General features: G+C 33.7%; 2 protein-coding genes across 5 annotated transcripts in view; one reads left to right on the top strand and one right to left on the bottom strand.

Annotated features, from left to right (window-relative positions):
• kif28 (kinesin family member 28) overlaps positions 1 to 565 on the top strand; it is a 40,015-nt gene extending 39,450 nt beyond the window's left edge. For all 4 annotated transcript variants that reach the window (XM_073928214.1, XM_073928213.1, XM_021467304.3 and 1 more), the window contains exon 23: positions 2 to 565. In XM_073928214.1, the coding sequence (XP_073784315.1) occupies positions 2 to 160 (159 nt within the window). In that variant the 3' untranslated portion in view covers positions 161 to 565. The remainder of the gene's footprint in view (position 1) is intronic.
• Positions 566 to 2,807: 2,242 nt separating this feature from the next.
• sccpdha.1 (saccharopine dehydrogenase a, tandem duplicate 1) lies at positions 2,808 to 19,013 on the bottom strand. Its single transcript, NM_001002359.1, is given in 12 exon segments — positions 2,808 to 3,381; positions 5,273 to 5,354; positions 5,440 to 5,551; positions 5,622 to 5,678; positions 5,775 to 5,894; positions 7,318 to 7,435; positions 10,178 to 10,308; positions 10,432 to 10,481; positions 11,356 to 11,485; positions 12,619 to 12,699; positions 13,325 to 13,437; positions 18,793 to 19,013. Coding segments are annotated over 12 exon segments (1,284 nt in total). The 5' UTR covers positions 18,992 to 19,013; the 3' UTR covers positions 2,808 to 3,290.
• Between the last annotated feature and the right edge of the window lie 2,755 nt (positions 19,014 to 21,768).

Here is a 21,768-nt window from a genome sequence, read left to right as displayed (position 1 = left end):
GGAGGAAGAAGACCTGTTGGGTCTCAGGCTGTTTGTGGATGAACATACCTTTCTCCTGAAGGACTTTTCTGAACAGTTGGAACAGTGCGTCTCCACTCTCAAACATGATGTGGCTGCAATTGTCCGTCGAAAGCGAGAAAAGTCTGGAGTTTGGTCCTGAAACACCTATTAAATCAATCATCCTGCATTATTTACAAGACTGAAACTTTGCGATCAAAATACTACATTTATACAGCCTTAAGAGCGCATTTGTAACTGGACACTACTTTACTAATTTTGAAATGACTAAGTGAATTGAATGTGTTGTATATTACTGGATCTACAGAATAAGACTTGTTCATTAACCAGAATACTCTTAACTGATCATATTTCTCAACATGCAAACACCCAGAGTGCGCTTGATCGTTCATTTCTGTTTTGAAAATGAACTAAGGATGTAATATTAAGCATTTACTTTATTCATTGTCAAACTTTTTTCAGTTCTGGACTTGATTTGATATTCACTGATTTAAATTTGTACAGTTTTTCTCAAGAAATACAATGTGGGAAATAATGCTGGAAACTATATGAAGCTCTGTCAGTTGGTATCTTAATCTTTTGTCCATATTTTTCTTAACATGACCATATAGGCGAATTACCGGTTTGTAAACATTTAGGATGCATGCGCATCGAGGTTGTAGAAAAAACCTGGGAGCACCAGCATTCACAGCGAGGGAATGACATCTGATGCGGTACAGAGTTTGTTGCTGTATGTGAATGGCTAAATGAACTTACACTTTTACATTTCACTCTTAGCATTTAGTGTCGGCAGTTTAATTAACTATATTTAACGGTTTCTGCTGCAATCAAAAATGAGTAATGTGTTTGATTCAGGATAGCGTGAACTTACCTGATATACTGTAAAATGAGAACTGCAGAGTCAGGCATTTTAAATGAGGTCCTCCTAATTCACTCCATTTAGCTCTTCTGATGGGTGTTAGCAAAAGACGTCTGCGGTTGGCATTAAAGCAGTGTGGTGTACTGTATAACTTAAGTTTTTTATTTTTGGACTTTTGATTTTGGCATCCTACTGCACAACACGACATGTTGCTATTGCAACCGGTCTTTTTTCTGTTTTTGTTTTGTTTTTTTGGCAACCGCTATGCACGATTGAACCTGTGTGACCTTGGTTGGTAATTCCCCTATAGCCATGTCAGATTTATTCAAACATCACTTGAAAAATAGTTTGACAACAAGTGACAAAAAGCCATTTATTGAATAATTTAATTATATATATATATATATATATATATATATATATATATATATATATATATATATATATATATATATATATGTATATATATATATATATATATATATATATATATATGTATATATATATATATATATATATATATATATATATGTACACATACATTCTGATTGTTATTCCTGTTTATTTTGCACGATAAACATAAATCAAGGGCATGTGACGATCCATTTACTACGTGCGCATTTCGTTGACTTGTCATGTGAACTGAAGCAGTAATTCAAAGAAAACCATTTTGGTGCCTTTTATGTTAATTTCGACATTAAACTGACAGGATTTTGAAAGGTGAGATTCTGTTATATAGAACTTTATGAAAATATGAACAATACAAAATACATTTCTTCAGTACTATTAAGCTACGTCTTGACTGCAGGCAAATGTGGCCCGTATCTGATTTGTTGAGATATAAGTGTCTTTAACCAATTATTTATATTTACATAATTTGAGTTCAGAAACTGCAGAGATGTTAGAATAATCGTTACGATATAATAATAATAATGACTGAAATGGGAAACCATATTTGTGAAATTCAATAGGTGGCGATAATGCTAAAGAGTTAGTTACCATATATGGTTTGCCTAGATTGTGTGTGCCTAAAACGTGTGTGGTTCTGCGGGCCTGCAGCTGGATATTATTGGGATTTGTTCGCACATGTGACTCGTCTGTTTTTGTCTTGACAGTGTGAACAGTCCAAACCGCAGGGAATCGGATCTTTTTAATGATGGTTCATTTTGAAGAAGAAAAAAAATGAAGGCAAAACTGGTGCTGTTGAATGATTGGGTCACAGGTTGATCGCAATTGAAGCTAAAGAGTGTTGTGGATAGGGGATCCATGCACAAAGGAGGGGGCACTTTCTCTCCAAGATAAAAAAAAAAAGTGCAGGTGCTCAAGCACCTACCCCCGCACGTGTCTGTTTATGACGTAGTCTGCAAACGGAGATAAGACATCTCTGCCTTCACAGTTCAGTGCGGCTGCTCATTATTAACCCTTGATGAGTTCACTACACAAGAGGTCAGAAAGACGCGCTCCGCGGTTGTCGTAAGTCACAAATGATCAGAGTTTTTAATCACAAGTGACTTGTTTAAGGTTTCAAATGAAAAAATACACATTTGTAGTGGCAGAACAATCATTTACAATTCACGAAATACACCATGTTTGACTGTGAAAAAGATCAATAATCATGTTAAGCATAATCTGACTGCGTGCTTACTTCATACAGTTAACATACAGTTAACACATTGTGTGCATCATTAGACGTTTTGTGCTGTCCTAATTTGTACTTTTGCGTATGCGGGTCAGTTTAGGGTCATGATCTTTTCACACTGCAAATCTGATTTTGGCCACATTTATAACAACAATGTGAACAGCTATGCAAAAACAGCCTTGCAGTGTAACTGTAGCCTTAGAAACACACAGCTCTTAGCTTACATCTTGAAATACGGTTTGAAATGTTCTTTATTTTGTTACAGACAAACAAGAACAGTATTCTGCAATCTTTCAGACAATTCACTGGTTTATTGGTCTCTAAAACATGTTTTTTTTCTTCTCATTTCTTGTATTAGTGCAGTTCTGCAATAGGATTCACAAATATAACAAATTACAATGACAAAAAAAAGCAGTGCTGGTTTCTTAAACCATTTTCTTTCAACCTTTAGGTGTGCTTGGAATATCTTTTTAGAGATGTCTGTCATCTGCGAGAGCTAGCATTTCTATTAGTGATAAAAACAACACAATTAATATCAACTTTTCAAACGGAATCGGCTGATTAAATGTAAAGATTTGTGCCACACAGAATTCGCAGCCATCAGAACAAAGTGCATGCTAATAAACCATCCCAGTGTGCGCAGGCCAGCACACTAAACTGGAAACAGCCACACTATATAGGAAGCTCCATATAGCAACGAGATTTCTCTGCGTTCAATCAAGCAAACAATTAGATGCTTTAGAAGCTGAGCTGGTTGTGCGTTTAATCTCCCACTTAAATGACAGAGAACTCGATGCCGTGTTTGTTGAGGCGTTTGATGAGGGTGGTCTTGGCAAATGTCGCTCCTGGAGTGTAAACACCGCCACTGTGGAGACAACCAATAACATGCATTCAGGATTTGAATATGTGTCAGGTTATGCGCTCACACTTTACAATAAGGTCTCATTAGTTCATGTATTTTCTAACATTAACTAATAAGGAACAATACATGTACAGCATTTATTAATCATAGCTCAACATTTACTGATGCATTATAAAATCCTAATTCAGGCATGTTAATATTAGTTAGTGCACTGTGAGTTAACAATGAACGACTTTATTTTCTGTAGCTAAAGTGAAATAACATGAGCAAATACTGTAATAACTGTACTGTTCATTATTTGTTCATGCTAGTAAATGCATTAGCTAATACGACCTTATTGTAAAGTGTCACCGATTATGCAATTCTTGCTTGTCATAGGCAATAAATATCAGACTACATGGCAAATCATGGTTTGCTGTCTTTGAAAAAGGTTTAGTCCAATTTAAGCTCTTTTTAAGCACTTTTCAGTGTAATTGCAATTTAAAAGTGTAGCAAAACACACTTTATCACCTATTAGATGCTATTTGTTACAGATTTCTACAGTATAGTGTTCTAGCTATAGTATTAGTATTGTAAGGAACATTTTTGATGGCATGTTCCTCCTAAGACCAACATTGAATTGCTGTCATTTTCTGTCTTAAATGGGATTTACTCAGCCATCTTTCATTTAAAATAGATATTTATTTAGATTTTGCATTTTTCATTAATAGAGTGGTAATCTGTATGCAAACTGTCTTCTCTTTTTGTTTAAGAAAAGGTTGCAGATAAAAAAAGACAGATCACACGACAAGCACTTCAGAGTCTTCATTTGATGCAAAAATAATAATTGTATTTGATTTAAATAGTTTATGATTATTACCCATTTACTAACACATTTTTATCAGTGGTGAAAAGAGTACTGAAAAATCATACTCAAGTAAAAGTACCATTACTTGCCTAAAAATGTAGTGCAAGTGGAGTAAAAGTATCTGATGTAAATATTACTCAAAGTATAAGTAAAAGCATGAGTAAGAGTAGCCCTTTCAAAGGTATCAAAGGTACTCAGTACTCATTCACTGAGTAATGAGTATTACGCTGTAAGAAGCTGATAAATGTACATCTATCTTGTGGATGTCTGTAAACGTAACATTCTGTAGTGCATCTAGTTATTGCCCAGCAGGCACACAACAGATAAGATGTTAATATTAGGTTAGATTTAGGTTGTGATGTCAGATGACCAAAATTTAACGTCTAGCCAGCGTCTAAGGACAATGTTATTTTGATGTTCAATAATGACGTGTTATTTTGATGTTCAAAAGGGACTTTTTTTGGTGTTACTGGCTCTTCTCCAAAAGCTGAGGGTGATGCAATCAGCCCCTCGCCCGCACTTAGAGCACTTACAGGCAGCCCAGTCCTTGTACAGCAGTCTCCCCCACCTGCAACCCAAGAGCAGATCACCCCTCTGCATACCGACGACAAATGATTTAGCACCGAAAGTGTGAGCTATTTCACCTGTACAGTCAAAGTGATCTGCTTCTCCTTTGTTATAAATTTAACAGTTTAATTTGACCGTTCGTTCTTTCGTTGTTTAAAATCAAAAAGATTTTAGTGACAGTTTCGGAACTTGTCTAAGTTTATTACATCTGAGAGATTATTGTAAATTCCCTACACATCTATACTGATATACTGTATTCAAACAGCAATAGATTTAGTTAAGCTGACATGCATACATAAAGTGTAAAGCAAATATAAATACACATTTATTAACCATAGGCTATTAAAGAGCTTAGCACCTTTTCACCGAAAGTAGTTGGCAACACTGTGCTACATTAAAATTCAAGCATTTTCCTGTACAATCTCAGTTTGGTGGTGTGCATGATGTCACTGAGAAAGTAAATAAGTTGGCAGAGCTCACGTTTGTGGAAGGGAGTCTGGTTCATTTAACATTGTAATGGCTGCTTGAACCATAGCGATTGGTGTGGTGACATATCCTGCCTCTAGAAAACAACACACACAAAATAGATTTTAGAATTAAGAATTGAATCAGCTTTTCGTCTTTGCTAATATGAACTAATACAGTACCTGGTCCTTTGACCTCAGTACGGATCTTGCCATTGGGTTTGCCCTTGCTGGGGTCCTGGCCTTTAGTGTAACCATCTCCAAAAAAGAGGATGTGGAAAGAAGCGTCCTCTATCTGCAGTGCGCATATTACATTTAAATGAAGGAATTGTGATCTTGCAAGATAATACAACAGATAATCTGACCTGTTTTTTAGTAGGACCCTCTGTGGAGAAGAAGCCGAATGAGAAGAACTCTGGATACTGTGGGTTGAAGTATAAATGTGAATAAGATCCCCAAACGACATCGACTTTAAAACAAATGCAGTAATGTGGATTCCACACATCCATATGTTTTACCTTAATGAGAAGTTTTCTGCCACAACTGCACAACGCAAGCAAACAGAACATAAATCCACTGATGAGAAATTTAAAAACGTTGGAAATCCCACCAATACCTGCGTACGCCCCATACTGAACCTGTACACACAAAATAAAAAACAATATGTATGACAATCAAATTCATATTGCAGCAATCGTAATTATAGTGTTAAATCAAGAAAGATGCCACATTTAGAAAAGATTACTGACTAAGTCTTAAAGGAATACTTCACCCACATGTGAAAATTACCCTATAATTTACTCATCCTCAAGGCATCCTCTGTGTATACACTGAAAAAATTGGATTTACTAATAAAAAAAAAACCTTAGGGTAACTGGCTGCAAATAATTTATTTGCTGAATTTAAACAAACTAAGACATAAAAAAAACTTCATTTTTATTTCTTTAAGTAATAAGTAGGCCCACAGGGAATCTGCAGTCCAATTCCGCAGATTTTTAGCCCATTATTGATTCTGTTTATTTACTTGTGTAAATGTGTGCAAATATTTCAGTAATATTACTGACTAATATGAAAATATTTATATGATTTATTTACAAAACAGTCTTTTAGTACATATATTATATGAGAGACTTGCTTTGTTTACCAAATAAGGTGGATCTGATTGGATTTGCATTGTAAACACTTAATACAAGTTAAAAAGCTATTACTTTTTATTTCATATATTAAGTTTTTAGTTATGACACTCCTAAAACAATTCTACATAAATCCGCAGACTTTTACAAAAATTCTGCGCAGAAATAGCACAAAATGTCTGCAGATTCCGTCTGGCCGAAGTCAGAGATCAGCTTATGTTAATTTATCTAGAACATGCATTTGTCAGTGATTTGAGTTTATCATTTAAAAAGCAGAAATATTTTGCTTCATCAAACATGTGTTAACACCCTGACAGCATATGGGTTAGTTTTTATGAATGATTTATGCACTTTTGGAAGCTTCAAAAAAGCTTCTGGATAAAATTTAAAACTACTCTGACTGTGTTCATCTGAAAAAAGAAAGTCATATACACCGAGGGCACCTTAAGGATGAGTAAATTATAGGGTAATTTTAATCTTTGGGTGATCTATTCCTTTAAAGTGACAATAACTGCATTATGTCATTGTCAACCAACCTGTTTTACTATGAAAGTAAATGATAACCCTTTTTCAACATTCTTCAAAATATATATTTTTTATATCGTCTTTTCAAATATTGTTTGTCCTTTTTGAGTACGCTATACCTTTATCAATAACTGCTTTAATGTTGTTGCTGTGAACGTTTCTTAATTTTTTTTTCTCAAACCTTATGTGCTTGTTTAACTAGTTTAGTTTCAATCCAGTAGAACTGGTTCAGCATTGAGTTAAACTTTTATGTTCATACTGTCTGTTTGATCCTTATAAAATAATTTTGATTGGCAATTATGTGTGTGTCACACTGATAACTGGTGTGATTCCATTATCAGTACTAGTAATACCAACTTTATTTCAGTTAGCAACAGGAGTTTGTAATCGTTTTATGACTCACCGGAGTTTCATTGAGTTCTTCATGCAGATAACGCTGGGTCCTTTTCACCACTGATGGATCTGTGCCAATGAAGGGAATTGCATACTGCTGTACCTCACTACTGTAAAACAGCAAACCCCTGGAGAGAGAGAGAGAGAAATTCAAGTTTTGTACATTAATCCTTTCCTATAGATCATCTACACAGCCATTTAAAATGCATAGATATACCAGGGTTTCTGCTGGCTTCACCAAGTCAAATTTAAGACCTTTTTAAGACCATTATGAATGAAATTTCAGATTTATACAGGGCTAAGCACAAAGGATTTTTTGTAATGGCCTGGTAGGGCCAGCTGAAAAGATTTTAACTTGCTCCATTAGAAAAAATATATAAATAAAAATAAATAATTTATTTTTTCTTAGCCACATGTTTTAAATAATGTGTCAAAACTATTTACTATACAGTAACTTTTCTTTTAAAATAAGACTAAATAACTCTAAAAATTATAATAAACTGAATGTACAACAGTCTGTCTAGGTCAGTGTCCCCCACCATATATGTCTATAATACACAAAGAACTTTTAAGCAAATGCTTTATTTGTTTATTTAACTTTTAAACAGGAAAAGATTAAAAGACAATCAGCATGAATGCTGTTTTTTTCAGCAGATTCCTGGTCTGCAGAACATGGAAACATACAGACACACTTAACATCTCATCCATCAACACATGAGAACAATACAAACAATCACCAAACATACAACATGAAGGGAAACAGGCTACTATCTCAGTGGCTACAGCGATAGTTGACCATCAGATGACGAGCATGGGATTTTTTAAAAGTCTCAGTGTTGATATTGTTTTTAGATGTTGTGGGATTTCATATTAGGCTTTTGTGAATACATAAAAGATGGAGCTCTGTCCATAACAGTTTTTAAAAGTCAGTAATGGCAAACATCCATTTGTAGCAGATCTGGTGGAACGATCAGTCCTTGTATTAGGTTTTGGTAGCAAAGCACAAAGGGCTGCTGCGGTAGCACTATTTAAAGTTTGATAGTAGAGTTTAATCCCTGTGTTCATAATGTAATTTTGAAATGATAAAGCATTAGAGACTGCGCAAAACAATGATGCGTCCATCCAGAAAGTCTACTGTGGTTCTTATAGGCCCTATTGTACAGTCTAGCTAATGGCTCCAAGATATCATTTGTTGTGAGTGACCAAACAGGCAAACAGTATGACACTGTGGACAAAATTATGGCATAAAGATAAGTTTCAGAAACAGAAATAGACAAATTTTACCTAATTTTCCCTTAAACAAATGCTTTTTGCTTCAGCGTTTTACAGACATTTTAAACATGGTCACAATAAGAAAGGTGAGAGTCCAGACTGATTCCCAAATATCAATATGTAGATACAATGGAAAGGTTTTGATTTGAGAAAGTGATGGGATTAGATATGGTTTATTTTTGCCTAGGTGAGTAAAAGTACATACATTCTGTTTTCTGTTATTGTGAGGAAGATAATTAAATCATATTGCTAATAGAGTTCTAAATAGAGTGTTGTTAAACGTTTTATTGAGATGGATTGCTGGTGATTGGATGGGTGTTGGCCGATTGCGTAGCTTTCACATTAAGACCAATTTTAAAATGACTTAAGACCTTCAAGACCATATTTCAGTGAATTTTAGACTTTTGTTTTTGAAATTAAAGACCTTACAGACGCCCTGATTTCCAGTTGAAGTCAGAATTATTAGCCATGTGAATTATTAGCCCCTGTTTATTTTCTTCTCCAATTTTAACGATGAGCGAAGTTTTTTTCAACACATTTCTAAACATAATAGTTTTGATAACTCCTTTCTAATAACTGATTTTTTTTATTTTTGCCATGATGACAGTAAATAATATGTGACTAGATATTTTTCAAGGTACTTCTATTCAGCTTAAAATGACATTTAAAGGCTTAACCCAGTTAATTAGGTTAACTAGGCAGGTTAGGGTAATTAGGCAAGTTATTGTATAACAATGGTTTGTTCTGTAGATTATCAGAAAAAAAAATAACTTAAAGGGGCTAATAATATTGACCTTAAAATGGTGTTTAAAAAATAAAAATAAAAATTTATACTAGTAGAAATAAAACAAATAAGACTTTCTCCAGAAGAAAAAATATTATCAGACATACTGTGAACATTTCCTTGCTCTGTTAAACATAAGTTGGCAAATATTTAAAAAAAGAAAAACAATTCTTAGGGGGGCTAATAATTCTGACTTCAACTGTATATAGTTTATTTAACAAGGAAGGATGCTTATAGTCCCTATAAAATCCAAATTTTTTAAAGATGTTAGTAACAGTATGTTAGTCTTAAAGATATATATATATATATATATATATATATATATATAAATAAAATGTAATGTGCACCAAAACAGTGACAATATTCGCATTTGGAAAATTGGAAAAACTATAAACATCCAAAGCTTGCAGTTTTTCACTTATGCCTAAAAGGATCAATATTTGTTTTAACGTCATCTTATATTTAATATGTTAACATTATTTTATACATAGTTTCTCATCAAATATTCTGACCAATCAAATGCTCTGTGGTATCTGATATATGCCACCCCTTCAGAATGCTTATCATTTGCTTGAAAATTGAAACACTACTGGCTGCTTTTTAAAAAGAGGAGGGGCTACTCTTTGTGCCGCCTTGTCTTGGTATTTCAGTTGAAAATACGCCATACATTGAACAAAAATACACATTTTCAAAACACTTCACGGGACCTTTACATGAATTGGGTAAAGAGAGGCTAAAAATGGTTATGAAAAGTGCAAAACACTGTACTGCAAATACATATGAAACAAAGTCTGTTTGCTGTTGCTGTACACACCTCCGTTTGATTTTTGGCCCAACCACAGGAAGAGGCTTGTGACCAAACTTTTTCCTGAGGCTTTTCAACTTGCCCTTGTCTGCTAAACCATAGATGACAGACTGCCAGGTACCATCATTAAGGCAGCTTCCCTGCGGACACATGATGTTGATCAGCTGAGATTAACTCATAAAGGCTTTGAAAAACATTGATTTTTTAAGTGTTCAGATCTTTAATTCTTCTGGATTTTAGGTTTAAAACACGAAAACACCAACCTCTGGGCCTGAGCCTAGAGTCAGAAAGCTGTCAACTGCTGTCAGTGTCCCTAAAAATAAAATAAACAGCATTCATATTATTTCAAACATTTCATTTAGACGTCAAATTAATGTATATATAATAAATGCTTATGATGACTCTTCTATTTTATATGTAATCATGAAAAAGCAGCAAAAACTCTTTTCCATCACACCGATTATTTAATAACTGAACATTGAAAACTTCTAATCGCTGATTTGGGGCTCAGAACAATTTCTGAAGGATCATGTGACACTAAAGACTGTGGTCCCATCACAGAAAGAAGTTACATTTACAGATATTTGAAATTGTTTTAATAGATCACAATATTATGGTTTTAGCTGTATTTTTATTTACTAAATTCTGCCTTGGAGATATCAAGAGACCTTTTTAAAAAGTAACCACCAGTGTCAATTGCTACAGATTATTAATAAAGTATAATATAATATAATATAATATAATATAATATAATATAATATAATATAATATAATATAATATAATATAATATAATATATATGGGCGCAGTAGGTAATGCTGTCACCTCACAGCAAGAAGGTAACTAGTTTAAACCTCGGCTGGGCCAGTTGGCATTTCTATGTGGAGTTTGCATGTTCTCCCCGTGTTGGCGTGGTTTTCCTCCGGGTGCTCCAGTTTCCCTTACAAGTCAAAAGAAATGCAGTACAGGTGAATTGGGTGAGCTAAAATTGTCTGTGGTGTATGTGTGTGAATGAAAGTGCTTGGGTGTATCCCAGTGATGGGTTACAGCTGGAAGGGCATCCGCTGCGTAAAACATGTGCTGGAGAATTGATTCGGTTGATTCCGCTGTGGCGGCATCAGATTAATAAAGGGACTAAGCCGAAAAGAAAATGAATGAATGAATAAATAATATATTTGCCAAACATACCTTTGAACTGGTCGCGGGTGTAGATGACACCCATGTCTGCAGGAATGGAGTCGAAACCACAGCTTCCCACAATGTAGACCCCCTTATCAGCAGCCTGGTCATGGTAGTTTAGCTGCATCCCCTCCAGAAACTAAAACCAATATGATGTTTAACAAAACTATCAATACAGAGCCCATTTATATGATACACTTTGCCAATTGAGATATTTTATTGAGTGTAGACAAATAAATATGACACTAAAACCACTAGTATGTGTCAGTTATTGCATTAAACACCCATTAAAATGATTCGTTCAAAATAGCTGATTCATTTAGAAATGAAGCAAGTGTTTGCAAATGCGTCAATGAGTCCCTGACAAATAGTTAACTTTGTGCTTGTTGAACGATTACATGCTGCTAATAATCATGAAGACGGTGCTCTTGCTTGAGTGATATATTTCTTAACTATATCTTACAATAAGCCACATTTACACAAAGAATATCGCTGCACCCGGAAATCACATATTTCATGCTCATCATGTTTCTCTCAGGCATAGACTACATTATTGAAATAAATGAGCTGCAAATGTATAATTATATTTTATGCTAAAAAATATATATAAACAAATAAATAAATAAAGTAACAGGGTTCATACACATTTTTACTCTTAAAATTTCAGGACTTTTCCATGACTTTTCCAAAACTTTGAGGTAAATATTCATGACCTAATGTTTTATGTAATGTCTATGTATATGTAGTAAACAAGAAACAAAATGTATGTTCACATTTATTACAGCATATCACCAAGTATGTGACAATCGGAGTAGTTTATATTTAAGTTTTACATTCTGTAAAATAGTTTTTAGAAAGTATCTTGCTGTCTGTGTGAAACTATTTTAGAAATGTTGGCTTGTGTTGATATTATATTGTATTATAAATGAGCCTTTAGCACCCACAGTATATTACCTCTGTAGTTATTTAAGATTTTTTCTGGACTTGACACTCATTTCTTGAATAATGGTGAAAGCAAGTTAAAGAGAGGCAAAGCTAAAACTGCAAGTTGTGAAGAGACAGCCAGCACAATTGCATTTAAAATTTACCCGCAATTATCATCTCAAAAACATTTAAGTAAACAAATATTTGTTAAACTAATTTTCATTGGTTTTCCAAAACATTCTAGGTTTATTTGTTTTTCCAAAACTTTCCTTGTCAATATTCCATGACTTTTCCAGGTTTTCCAGGACCATATGAACCCTGAAATAAGAACAGAGTCAGGAAAATCACCTGTGGTTCTCCAGAGATATCAAGGCAGTGAGCTCCGTTCTCCACACAAGACTTCACAACAGGTTCACCAAAAAATCTATACTGTAAAAATAAAAATAAATCTCAGTAAACAAATTTAATAAAAAAAAAATTTCCTCAGCATATAAGACTGATTTCTGAAGGATTATGTGAAACTGAAGATTGGAGTAATAATGCTGAAAATTCACAACAAAAGGAATTAAGTTACATGTCAAAAAATTATAGCTGAGATAAATAAATTCTAAATTATAAACATGTTTTTAAATATATTTCAATTTTTTCGGTGTGTTTCATTAAAGAAGTGCAGCTTTGGCAAGACTTACTGACACCAAACTTCTGAATAATAGTGTACATATTACACGAAATGTACAGCATTATCTAAAAAAAAACTGAATAAACAATATACAATATAAAAATGTATTGATTTTTCCAAAATTGAAGATGATCTAAAAAGACAACCTCATGCAAGGCTCAAAGTACAAACTCCATTATCTTGTTTTAGGAGAGCAGAATTGCACCACCACACATAATCACACACACTTATCAGCCTGATGTAGCAAGCTTTGCAAACATCATGGTGCTATATTTCAATAAATAAACGTATCATTACCTTATGCTTTATGACAAATCCACTATATAAAAAAGGCTGCCCCCACACACATAATAAGCGATTGAGGATGGTACTTACAGGCCCAACACAGCTGAGCACAATGACAGCCTGTTTGCACATGGCAGCCAGTGACTCCTGATCACTGACATCTGCAACTATAATATCCACCTCAGTCTTCAGCTCCGGTTTACCTGAGGACAAACATTTCAGACATCACACTGATACAATATACTGCACATTCAGTGTAATTATGCAAACAATACTGGGTTGTATTTAAAGAAAATTAGGGGAAGACAGTCCCAATGGTCATGAAAAAAAATTGATATCATCAATAATTCAGTTTAATACACAAAGGTAAAGGATATTACTTGTACAGTAAAGAATCCTAAATAGTTTTAGAGGATGGGTATGAGATTTTTAAATCTAATATTTTTATTAACTTCTTTCATTTTTAATGAGGCGGTGCGGTGGCGCAGTGGGTAGTGGTGTTGCCACACAGCAAGAAGTTCGCTGGTTCGAGCCCCAGCTGGGTCAGTTGGCATTCCAGTGTGGATTTTGCATTTCTCCACATATTCGTGTGGGTTTCCTCCGAGTGCTCCGGTTTCCCCCACAGTCCAAAGACATGCGGTACAGGTGAATTGGGTAGGCTAAATTTTCCGTAGTGTGTTTGTTTGAATGAGAGTGTATAGGTGTTTCTCAGTGATGGGTTGCAGTTGGAAGTGTATTCGCTGCATAAAACATATGCTGGATAAGTTGGTGGTTCATACCGCGGTGGTGACCCCAGAATAATAAAGGGACTAAGCTGAAAAGAAAATGAAGAAATGAATAATTTCTAATGACATATATAATATTTTACTAATTATTGTGCAAGATGTTCTGCTTAAATTACAATTAGTTTGGTTAACTATTTAATTAGGTAGTCATTGGACAACAGTAGAAAAATATATTCGAGCCAAACAAAAAAATACAACTTTCTCAAGAAGAAAAAATATTATAGGAAATACTGTGAACAATCTTTTCTTTGTTAAACACTACTTGAAAATGTTGAATTTGTTTCTGATAATGCCAAATAAACAATATTTTGTGTTTTTGTTCTGGTGCTTTGACTGGTTTAAGCCTGTGATGAACAAATAAAAATGACATTAATAGTTGTTACTTTTCTGAACTCATTCGTTCAAATTCTTTCAAAATGGCCGATTTCTTTTTGGCAAATAAATGCAACTGTAAAATTGTGGATAGATCACTTGATTTGTTTAAAATCACATTAATTCCAACCATGATGGACAAATGTTCTGATCTGCAGTGTAAAATGAGACTCTGGCTTGCTAGATATTTCTGAACTATATTAATGCCATGCGCCTCTATTAGAAATAACATACTTGTGCTTGCAAAAGATACAATAATATATGAACGGCCCTTAGTTAATAGCTTCAGCCATAGCTAATCTAGTGTGCATGCGTGTGTATTAGTCTTGGTGTACAAGCTTGGAATTTTAAACTAGCACACAGTTGGCATAACTTTGTTTAGTTGCAGAAGTTTTGTTCCATGCAGAAACGTGGTGTTGAGAAGTCTTTATGATTAATTAACCACAAATTAGTTAATCGTTGCATCCCTAATTATTACTACATTCTAAAAGGCCTCATAATGGAGTGAACAGACTTTGAATAAGCTTTTGTTCATTTTCTTTGCAAAATGAGTAATATAAAGCTGAAGTCAGACATATCCCCCGGTATATTTTTTCCCCAATTTCTGTTTAACGATTTTCATTTTAATAACTAATTTCTAATAACTGATTAATTTTCTCTTTGCTCCGATGACAGTACATACTATTTTACTAGATGTGTTTCATAAGGAGGCTAATAAAATTTACCTTAAAATGGTTTTAAAAATAACTTAAACTGCATTTATTCTAGCTGAACTAAAACAAATAAGGATTTCTCCAGAAGAAAAAAAATATAGGAAATACTGTGAAAAATTCCTTGCTCTTAAACATTATTTGGGAAATATTTGAAAAATAAATAATATATTTTGCATTTCTCATTCAGTGGCTGGTCTGCTCTGCCAATAATTCTAAGTCAAAACTAAATATAAACTCTGGGATCTATTCAAAGCTAGATGATTAAAGGCATGGAAAATGTCAGTGGAATATATTTTCCATCAGCTGTCCAGGATAAATTAAACCATCCCTGAAGACCAGCATAACACAAGAGCCCACTGTTTATAACAATGCATACATTATATCATCTAAGTGAAACATTGCAATGTACAAATTTGTTACATCAAAAGTATCAACTTCAAGATTAAGGATGATTTTGGTTTAGATAAAAGCACTGAAGATCGAGTTTAGTCCAGAATAGATAAGTCAGTGCAACCCTTGTAACATTATCAGATCTTTGCTAAGTTTGTCACTCCTACAGTTTACAATGTTTCCTCTTGTACTTATGATAAAAAGTTTAGATGCAGAATATGATTCAATAAGAGAATTTTTTCCACTTACAGGATAACAAATTTAAATGTCTAAACTTTGGTTGTGTAATTTAAATATAGATTTATTTTTACATTATTGTAATGATTTTTTTCAGTAATTGTATTAAAAATATAATTTTATGTGCTTTTTTATTAAATTTTCCCACTTTTAGTTTTTATTTAAAATCATCTTTGTGTTTTTATTTTAGTTACAGTACTTGCCATAACGCTAAAAATCTATGCTATAATATTAACCTAAAAAAGTAAATCTCAAAGTAAATCTCTTAAAATATTTTTGTACATTTTAAAAGTATTATTTACAAATATTATTTATATTTTTGCATAGTTTAAATCAAATAGCATTTTCAGCTTTACTTAATCTACGCTTTAAAATGATGTTTTATTTTTTATGTATAATAACCTTGTAATAAAGTCATATTAGTTTGGATAAACACAAAGTGATAAGACAATTCATATGAACAAGTCAACAAGTCAGCAATTTTTGTGGCCTACAGCTTTTTTGACCTTGTATGACTGCAAAAACACTATTGCATCCTAAGTTGTGGTTAAAATACCTTTGTTCCTAGACAAGAAATGTTGAAGTTATCATTTTGCAGAACTGACAGAAAGTCAATCAGTGCCAAGTTTGCCACTCCTACAGTTTACAATGTTTCTTCTTGTACTTCAGATAAAAGAATAACTAAACTTAGATGGTGAGTATGATACAGTAGCGTTAGTATACATGTTCAATCTTTGACTTTTTAGATTGCAAAAACTCTATAAAAATACTATTGTTCGGTTCTGTCCCCTTTAAGAGAAAACGATGCAGGAGATCGCATTGGACTCTGGGATAAAAAGAAAACATACTTTGCAAAAACAATCTGAATTTGAGTTGTATTAATATAAATTATTGTAAATTGTAATTTAATAAATCTGATTTTTTTTTTGTTACCGCAAAAAAATATATATTAATTTGAATTTCTTCATTTGAATTTGATTTTCATAACTTGAATATTGAGCATCTGAAATTTCAGACAGCTGATTTTTCAAGGCTGAATTTTTTATAGACGTATTTTCAAACTTCTGATTTGGTGTGTTTTGAATTCCTAGACTGCAGATCTCCAGTATGTAAAAATACAGTTTCAAATTTTCAAGATGAAGAAATTCAGAACATCAAATTCAATATCCTAAAATTCAAAACCAGAAATTCAGATTGTGAAATTCAGAACATCAAATTCAGTATCCTAAAATTCAAAATCAGAAATTCAGATTGTGAACTTCAGATTCTGTAGAAAGTAGGTCAGGGGTCATCAACAGGGAAGATTAGACAATGTTTTTTTAACGCCATATAAAAATTCTGATTTATTAAATTACAATTGTCAATAATTCAAATGAACACAATTCAAATTCAGATTGTTTTGGCATATTATTAGCTCCATACTAAACAAGCAAAATAGTACACAATACTCAATGAGTGACTCATGTTGTTTTGCGCAGATAACCTGTAAAACTGATCTAAAACTGATATTTTCCTGTTCCCAGTGTGGGAAGAAAGTTTAGTCTAATGTGATTATTTGCTAATTAATGCTAAAATACACACTTTTTTTGCGTTATGTATTTAGCGATGCTTGTCTGGGGATATTTTCTGTCGTATTAGTGAGTGTTTTTTGTGTTTAGGTAATCATTCTAAAAGCTCATATGCTCTGAATATATGGTTATGCTTGATTCTTATACTGAAATGTTGATTATGCTGGGTTGTATGAAATAGCTTTGATTATTTAGTAAAATTTTTATTTGTTTCTTTTCTGTGTTTGCAGTTTGACCACACATACTCAAGATAACTATTAATAACTACAAATAACAACAATAATGCTTTAATACAACAAGCAAATGTTGTGAGTTCCACAACTGGGAATAAAAGAAAATACCAAACTCCATGTTAATGTTATCTTCATTGGTAACAACTATGCTAGACAATGGTATTTACTATGATTTAACAGATATGGTGAAAACGATAAATGGACTTTTCATTTGGTTGAATTGGTTAAAAAAATTACAACATACTTTCACATTACTTTACATAAACAGTAAACATGTCACACATTTAGTTACTTATAAATAACGTCATATTTTTAAAGTAGTCAACTAAATTACTTTATTACTAACATAAATCTCTAATAATACTGCAAATGAGTCGTTTTACTATATTACTACCACAGACTGTAAAATCCATGCACAAAAAAATCACATAAAAGTTTACTATTACTTAAAAAAATACTATGCTATACTATAATTGTTCATAGACAATAGTATGTTGCTCATATTATAGCAGTACGATATGGCTGTATATCGGCACTGGTGGGAGGTGTGCGTTGTGCCTTAGTGCCCCAACTAGTGCCGATATACAGCCATATCACACTGCTACGAGTGTGATATTGCGTTTATACAAGTTTGACAGCATAATTGTGTGTATAATACAAAATCAAACATGGAGAGTCTTAAAAACCCTTTTGTATGAGGAACTACTTTCTTCCGCGCATTCAAATCATAAGCTGACAGTTAAACAGCTGAGCAAGCATCTTTTAAACTGTAGATCTGTAGTGTCTGCTTTTTGCTGGCTGTATGTGGGCAGAGTACTACACAAAGGGTTAAGAGGCTGTATGGGTGCTGGTATTACTTAAATATATCACAGCTATCAGCCAATCAGATTCGAGAACCAGACAAAACTGTTGTATGTATACACACACACACACACACACACACACACACACAGGCATATATATCTGTGGTATTCTTTATGATTTAACATAAACACAGTAAGTATAAAATGTTAGTTGGTACTAAAGTAATATTAGATATCAGTCTTAAAAACTCCTTTTTTAACATAATTTTCAATAAAAAAGAACAAAATTAATATTAAGTAACAAACAAGTTGCTTAATATAAAAGTTAGTTACTCATATATTTTAAGTAATATATCGGTTTACTCTCATCACAGCAAATAAACCCCCAGAAAAGTCGACTTTAGATTCGCTCACTTATTTAAAGTGTACACAATTTGGAGTTGTCTTCTTCACTCACCGAGATTTGCAGCGGCTTGCTCGATAACTTTCTCCAGTTTGGGTTTGCTTCTGCCCGCGACGGCCCATTTCAAACTCCCCTTGGGACCCTCGGACGCGCAGCGAGACACTTCCTCCACCACAAACTGTCCTGTGAAGCCTGAAGCGCCGAAGATGATAATGTGGTAGGGTCTGCCGGGTGAGGTGCTGAACGCCGTCATGGCTTTATGGCTGTGGAGCTGCTGTCCGTTCTGACTGGAAGAGACAGACTAACTGCGAACATGCGTGCGTGAGAAACACCTGACAGTTCAACATTCTTCCGTAAACGCCTTTCAAATGTCCACTCAAGATGATTATCAGTGCGCAGCTCTGTATGCGCAGCTTCTGTTATAATAAGCAAAAAAATGATTTAGACACCCTGTGGAGGATTTGATCAACATATTCATAGAAATAGTTGTAATCACAAAAAAGTTTTATGTTTTAAGTGAAAGCACGTTGTATTGGCCGAATACGAAATGCGTCGATTAAACGCATGTGACAGCTAGAAAACAACAGTGCGGCATGTACCTGCCTCTCCATTCTGATTGGTCCATGCAGTTTGTGGGCGGAAGATGTTTTGGGATTGGAAGACTCTCAGCATTACTGTATAATAATATTTGTTATGTAATGTGTTTACATTGATTTTATTATTTCTATTTTCTATCGTTTAAATAGTAGCTACAACAATGTAGCTACAACAATACAAATATACACTACCTGACAAGTCTTGTCGTCGATTCCAGTTGTAAGAGAAAAAAAATATTACTTGACTTCTTGTTGATCATTTGGAAAAGTGGCAGAAGGTAGATTTCAATCTGTTGAACTGCATCCCAATCATCACAAATACTGCAGAAAACCTTGGCACCCACATAGACCCAGGATTCTCTTAGAAATCAGTCAAGTTTGGTGAAAGCAAAAATTATGGTTTGGGGTTACATATTCAGTGTGGTGGCGTTCGGGAGATCCGCTAAGTGGATGACAACATCAACAGCCTGAGGTATCAAGACATTTGTGCTGCCCATTACATCACAAACCACAGGAGAGGGCAAAATCTCCAGCAGGATAGCGGTCCTCATACTTCAGCCTCCACATCAAAGTTCCTGAAAATAAAGAAGGTCGAGATGCTCCAGGATTGGCCAGCCCATTCATCAGACATCAACAATATTGAGCATGTCTGAGGTAAGATGAAGCAGGAGGCATTGAAGATGAAACCAAAAAATCTTGATGAACTCTGGGAGTCCTGCAAGAACTCTTTCTTTGCCATTCCAGATGACTTTATTAATAAGTTATTTGAGTCATTGCAGAGATGTATGAATGCAGTCCTCCAAGCTCATGGGAGTCAGACACAATATTCAATATTTTTCCACTGCACCATGACTTTACATTCTATACTGGACATTATTCCTGTTAAGTGAGAAGACTTTTGTCTAGGCAGAGTCAGACCTTACTGTCGTAATTAAATCATTAAAAATCAAGGCATGACCATATTTTATTTTGGTAAAATAAGCGTAATCTAGAGGCCTTTGCCTTTGTCTTGCAAGTCTCAAACACAGCAGTTTTGCTGGCTGTCGGCTTAGTCAAACCGTGTTTGTTTACAATAAAATTTTGTCAGGTGGTGTGTGTGTATATATATATATATATATATGTGTGTGTGTGTGTGTGTAAAAATAATTATTAACAATTACTGTATTTAATAATTATTAGCCTAAAATCTTTTAAACATCATCTAAATAATAAATACAGACATTTCAGTCCCAGCAATAAGATTTATTCACCAGGTAAAATTTTTGGTCAAAGAAATCTCATTGCATTTAACTTTAAAATGTTCTCCCGAGACAATAACTAAGCAGACCTGAATACAATTAGGAAATACAACAATCATTACATGATATACAGGCCCGTACCCAGCCTGGTGAAAGGGGTGGTTCTTTTTTTCTCAAAAAGTAGACCTTTTTGCAGTTTTACTCTACAGTTTCTATTTAACTATGAGATATAAATACAGCATTTTAGTATTTTTTTTTTTTTTTTTTTTTTTGCTGGATTAGCTAGTCAGATGTCATCATAACAACACTTTTTGATGTAGGCTACTAAAAATATTTCATAAAAAACTGCAATAAAAAAATTAACAAGACTAATTTTTAAAATGCAAATTTATGATTAGGAATAAATAGCAATCTGTTAAGGTTTTAAAGTAAAAAGAAAAAACTGTAGCCTACTGTCATTTATTAGACAAAAAATAAAAAATAAAAAAACTGGCCAGCACATTTAACTGTCCTCAGTCACAATTTGGCCATTTCAATAAAAAATTATAATTCAAACATAATAATAATAATAATAATAATAATAATATATTAATAAAACAAACAATTATAATGAATTCTTCAGAGTTTTCTAGTCTCTTTGGTAAAAAAAGAAAGTACAGTAGAAAATTCCTGGATATCAACAATAACCAAAATATATTCAAATTAATCTAACATGGTCTGCTTCTGGTGCTTCACACAACCCTCGTCAGGCTCTCGGAAACTGACCTTTCTTTTGGACACAGGTTTGGGAGCAGCAGGAGCTGAGCTGTTTTCTCCTTCCAGAGAGACTCTCCTCTTCAAAAATGGACACGAGCCCAGCAGCTGGAGTGATCTGACGGACAGAAACACAGACAGACCACACGCTTTTCAGTCATTTATTTACAAATATCCGGAAAATATGTGCATAGATAGACTTTACCTGAAAATGCTGTACTTTTGGGCTGCCCAGGGTAAGGAGAAAAAGCATAAAGGCAGAACATTTCATATGTAAGATTTCGTTTTTTTTTATATATATATATATATATATATACATTCTTGTATGTTACAAACTTTTGTGCTAATCATGTAACTTGATGATAATACAGTCACTCACTGCACCATAATGCAAAGTAGCACCAACTCACACTAAACTCTAGGCTTATGGTAGTTTTGTTGAA

Source organism: Danio rerio, chromosome 17 (genome assembly GCF_049306965.1).
Source record: "Danio rerio strain Tuebingen ecotype United States chromosome 17, GRCz12tu, whole genome shotgun sequence".
In the NCBI taxonomy this organism is placed as follows: Eukaryota; Metazoa; Chordata; class Actinopteri; order Cypriniformes; family Danionidae; genus Danio; species Danio rerio.
The sequence above is the reverse complement of the archived record's forward strand: the minus strand, read 5'-3'. Positions and strand labels throughout refer to the sequence as shown.